General features: G+C 36.8%; 1 protein-coding gene across 1 annotated transcript; it reads left to right on the forward strand.

Annotated features, from left to right (window-relative positions):
• The first annotated feature begins 215 nt into the window (after positions 1–215).
• LOC105876509 (double-headed protease inhibitor, submandibular gland-like) lies at positions 216–5,281 on the forward strand. Its single transcript, XM_012774196.2, has 6 exons — positions 216–282; positions 881–894; positions 1,420–1,541; positions 3,227–3,269; positions 4,616–4,722; positions 5,191–5,281. The coding sequence occupies exons 1-6, from the start codon at positions 216–218 to the stop codon at positions 5,279–5,281; spliced, it is 444 nt and encodes a 147-aa protein (XP_012629650.1).
• Positions 5,282–5,599: the final 318 nt, after the last annotated feature.

A 5,599-nucleotide genomic window follows, 5' to 3' on the forward strand; every position in this document is an offset into this window, starting at 1 on the left:
ATCATAATAATAAGGAAACTTTCCTGGAGGAATGAAACAAATATCCTGAGTTCATAGCCAATCATTGAAAAGGTCAATTTCTAATGAAGGTGGGCCCCAGCCTGAGTGTGAGTATATATATATATTTGTACGCAGGGCAGACTGCTCTGTCTCTCTCTCTCTCTCTCACTCCTTGCCCCAGAGCAGCGTGTCTGTCACTGTCATTCACCATCGTTATGAAGGGCATTGCTGCTTTGGCCATCTTTGCTCTGGCAGCCACTGCATGGGCTGCCTCTCCAGCAGGTAACTCACGATTTCTTTCAAAAATCCATGCCTTTCTTGTTAACTGTAACATATTCAATCTTCATTAAATTATAAAATGTTATAGTCTGAAGATACTTTAGAAAGTTTTATTTCGATTGGCCTGATTAGCAAACCGAGGAGGGTTGTACCTTCAGTGAAAGGAACAGAGACTGAGAAGAGGAATAAAAGGGTATTGGTTCTCTGTGCAGTTCCTGATCAGGATCTTTCAGGTTTAAGACTTGCCTTTCCAGGAACAGCTTGGGGACAGCTTGGGGACCATGACCCAACCTACTCTGGACATGCCCACCAGAATCTCCTGGACATCTGTGACAGCCCCTTGTCAATAACCGGGACTTTCCTCTCTGGATTGTTTGTTTTAAATCAGGGCTATGTAGATATTTGTCTTCATTCTGAGTTTGGCCCTCGGTAAAGAAATGACCTCTGTTAGGGTTGGATTGGGCTGGGAAAGAAAGTTGTTGGGAAATGGGTTTGGGTTACTGTGAGCAATGTAGCTTTGCACTTCTAACTGTAAAATATGTTCTTTCTCCAATTCCTTCTCTCCAATTGCATCTCACTTCACTGTCTTCTGGTGATCAAGCCAAAGGGACAGAGGTAAGTGCAGCCTTCTCTGTGTGGTCTTTATAAAAATGAAATCAGAGTTAAGGTGTGCATACAGCTGGGAAAGAAGCTAAATTGGCTCACAGTGGACTGAAGTAATTCCTCAGGAGTTAAAAATGTTCCTGCTCTTCACCTTTGTTTCTTTAAAGGTTGCAAAAGGAACCTCCTTGCAAAAGGAAAACAGCAGACAAAGTAAACTTTTACCTTTGGGCAGCATTTTAAACTCTTCTGAGTATTTTTCAGATACATTATTCCACTGGACTCTCATTACCACCCTAAATGGAGAGCTTAACATTTCCTTGTTACATAGAGAATTCCATTATAGGGTATGTTCTGGTCTGATTTATTTCTGTAGTACAACACCTGGTCTGTATAAGATCTTCCGGAGGTGTTTGCTGAAAAACTGAAGAGACTGGTGTTCTTTCTTCTCTCTTGTTCTTCCTACACCATCTGGATATGAGAATGACTGTAGAATTGAAGGGACATAATGAAGGATATTATATTTTGTTTGAATTACAGGTGGACTGTTCCCAATACAATGGAAAAGGCACAAAAATTGCATGCCCAAGGAATTTGAGTCCAATATGTGGCACAGATCAGAAAACTTACAGCAATGAATGCATGCTTTGCATGCAAAACCAGTAAGTAAAATACTTGACTTTGAGTTCCCTACTTTTTTTTTTTTTTAAAGACTATAAAGCCCACACTGGCCCAAATCTGCTTGGACTTTTAAAACATGGTTTGACAAATGCTAACTTTTTGTATGTTTCTCCAATATCCCTTGGACATTGCAATTTCAAAATAATGAAAAAAGAAAAGTTTAGCTATATTTCTAGTGTGTATTTGTGTGTTTGCATATGTATGTGTGTGTGTGTGTATCCATATCTATATATCTATATTTATGAGGCTCTCTGGAAAGTATCAAGCTATGTGATATGGAAAACACGTATGGACAAAGGCTGGATTCATTACTCCAGCCTCATATATCTTTGCTACTTAGCCAAATTCTCTTTCACATTGCACACGATCATTGGGGCATTATCCCCACGAAATATTTTTATGCTCACATAACATTTAAGGAAATAGGATTTCAAGCAGGAAATGTATCTTGGTCAAATTTCCACAAATTTCCTCTGTTACATCTTTGCTTTTGCATTTGGGAACTTTGAAGATGGCTATCTCTATTTCATCTGTTAGCCATGGACACATAAAATTTTGAGAAATTATATGGAAATATTACATTTCAATTTATGCTTAAACATCTAGAAAAGTCTAGGGAAGAGAGTGATAGTACAAATGGGTAGTTGAAATGAGCATATTCCCAGCACCACCAGCTCCACAAATTTAATATTAAGACTTTACCTTTAATAAAATATGAGCTTTTAGAATAATGAAAGAATTGTTATTACCAGGCTTTCAGTAGGAGAAATTCAATATTTTATGATTAGTGGCTAAAATTGTGAGTTTTGGTGCCAAATATCTGGATTACAATCCAGATTTCACATAGTAGATCAGTGATATTATGTAAATAACCAAGCCACTACAAGCTTTAGTATTCTTACCTGTAAGATAGATATTATAATCACATTTAGGATTCACTGTGATAAAATGTCACAAATCTTAGCTAAATAGCTGACACAGAGTGAATACTCATGAAAATAAGCTCTTCTTTCTTCTTATCCTTACTTCCTACTTTTCTTCTATTTTCTAGCCCTTCAGAAAATTTACAGTCGAGTGTAATAGCAAGTGCTATTCACAATAAGATTTCTCAAGACAGGCAAGTTCATGCACTAATATTAACACAACAAGAAGAGATTAAAGACTGATGAGATCTTGTTGATTACATTATCTCATACCTTCTTTTTAGATAGCGTGAATCTAATAGTCGGCAAGGAGAAATAACTCCTTTCTGACTATTGGACTTTTGTATAACAGAATTGTGCAGATTCTAAGATCCAGGAAAGTATTTGGGCCTATTTTTTTTCTTCTTAATCTCAGTTTTAAGAATGTTTTCACAGTATCATATGACCTACTTTTTCATCTGAATATTCATGGGCTATTTTTAAAAATGCCCAATCTACTTTTAGAGTTGATTGTATTTTCTTATATTCTTAGTTGTTAAGTGTTCATCTATTAAATATGGTTACAGTCAATATTAGTCAACTGAAGTAGTAATTCAACCAGAGAGAATTCAACTGATGGGAATTCCACCTCATTTTCAGTCCAGGTCAGACAACAGAGAAATAACATATGACTGTATTTTATTCTATAGTCTATGACACCTCAAATCATTGCATTATACATTTAATAAAATCTTCTCTTCTAGAGAGAAAAATTTGCAACTCAGAAAACTTCATGATGGTAACTGTGTAAGTATATGCAGAAGTTTTATTTACCCTTAATGTGCAATGTTGCAATAACTCCTCACTTTCATAGAAAATAACTATTATAAAATGCATGTTCTAGAAATCATTTATGAGTGTGTATATTTATAGATAAAGCATCTGGCCAGCCTGAACAGAAGGCCTAAATTAGCAAAGGAAGAGTTCACAAACCTTACTCATAGCCTTAATTGGGACATATCGGTATACATACGGTTATTTTCTAATACTACAACTAATTACAAGGTTAAGATGAGTATTTCAAGGGAAATTAGGTACTCAAAGACACTCTCATAAAAAGAAAGGAAATTATAAATAAAGCAAGAAAAAATTCAAGAGCAAGTGTAGAGACCATTCAGGGATAAAGAGCTATGTGAGTGTGATGTGAATAGTTCCAATAGAGCTTAAAATGTGATATCAGAGCATCATAAACACGGGTGGTGGCAGTGAAGGCAGCTCAGTGTAAGGAGGGACACGTAACCCAATTAGATGGGTGTGGGAGAAAAGCATCATCATGAAACTGTTCTACAAGTAGTTAAAATGACACTTAAAGGAGAGCGGGAGCTGGCCTGGTGGGTAAAGCGGGAAAGATCAGGCAAGAAGACAGGAAAACAGCAGGAGCCAAGGCACAGAAATACACAGCAGCTGAAAACAGTTGGGAACTTGGCCCAGATGTTTATCAAGGGTAACAGGAAGAGGAAAGACATAAATACATGTGAAGAGAAAAGCACAGGTCAAAGGGGATTATCTTCTGATGGGAAGTCACTTAAGTATATAAAGAACAAGATCTGATCTGTTTTGTAAAAGATCACTCCAGCATCAGTGTGGAGGATAATCAAAGCCTTCAGTGAGCATGGAGGATGCGCAATAAATTGGCAGACAATTAAAACTATTTGGGGAAGACATATTGAGGGTCTGAACAGAATCAATGACAGTATGGCGAGGAGAGGGCTGATTCAGAATAAAGTACCAGATGAAATCCACAGGGTCCATTCGTCACTTAGATATGGGGACTGGGTGAGAGGCAGGACCTAAACACAGGCTGAGCTATCTTTTGCTGTAACAAGATTTCAAAGTTGTCAGGGTAGAATATTTAAGGTGCAAGGTTATGCCTTTTTGCATGTGAGATATTGGACTAATGATTGTTCAAAGTCTTTTAAAAGTTCATTTTCTATGATAACATTTTTTTTCTTTTTTTAAAGACAAGGTCTTTTCTGTCACCCAAGTTAGAGTGCAGTGGCACAATCATGGCTTACTGTAACCTTGAACTCCTGGGCTCGTATTTTCTGTGATTTAAAAATTTGAAACATGAAACTTTGTTTTTGACTTGGCAGATTAAGTGCACCAAATATTCTGAGGTCTGTACCATGGAATACATTCCTCACTGTGGATCTGATGGAAAAGAATATCCCAACCAATGTACATTTTGCAACGCTGTTGTGTAAGTGCTGAATTTCATATATGATTTGCAGAAATAGCCTCTTCCAGAAAAAGCCAGAAACCACATTAGCTACCTAATAGGCTAAATGCTACTATGAACAATAAGAGTGAGTTTGTTCATTGATAATCAGAATATTATTAAAAAAAAAAAAGAAAAGAAAAGCAAGGAAAGAGACAGAAAACAGGAAAGAAAAGATAGTAGCAAGAAACAGATGCTAAGAAAGTCAGAAAATTTATCAGCATTATAATGTTACCAAGTGGCAACTAACAGAGAAATTTATAGATTCTTTGGCTTCTATCACCAGCTTTCACTACTACATTGAAGTCCTCTTTTCTCCCCTGTTGAAGCTTGGTGATTAATTATTCACCTTTCTTACTGTGTACTCATGTGACTAATTGATCTAAGGATATGAAACTTTTCATTTAATGTCTCCGAAGGCTTTCTTTTAACAAATAACTTCTTCTGCAGGGAAAGTCGTGGTACACTTTCTTTGGAAAATTATGGAAAATGCTCCCCAATGCTGAAGGGCACCAAATCCCCCTCTGGCAGATTCCGCTGAGAGTACCAGTTTCTCCAGGATGGCTGAGGAGGCAAAGGGTGATATGGTGCAAATGTGAATTTGATTCTTCAATAAAAAATTCTCAGCAGGAAACCTACTGTTGGGCTTGACTCTGGATGTGATTCTTCTCTTAAGGAAAATATTTATGGTCATTTCCCTAAGCTATAAGTCACATGGAAAGATTTCCTCCATTTTTATTCAAGTTGGGAGCTGGAGATTATATATATATATATATATACCAGTGAGAGGAGAATCTGCTCATGTCACCCCATTTTATAAAGACTCAAATGTTTTAAGTAAACATGAGTCAAAGGATGG

This window comes from Microcebus murinus, chromosome 21 (genome assembly GCF_040939455.1).
Source record: "Microcebus murinus isolate Inina chromosome 21, M.murinus_Inina_mat1.0, whole genome shotgun sequence".
Lineage (NCBI taxonomy): Eukaryota > Metazoa > Chordata > Mammalia > Primates > Cheirogaleidae > Microcebus > Microcebus murinus.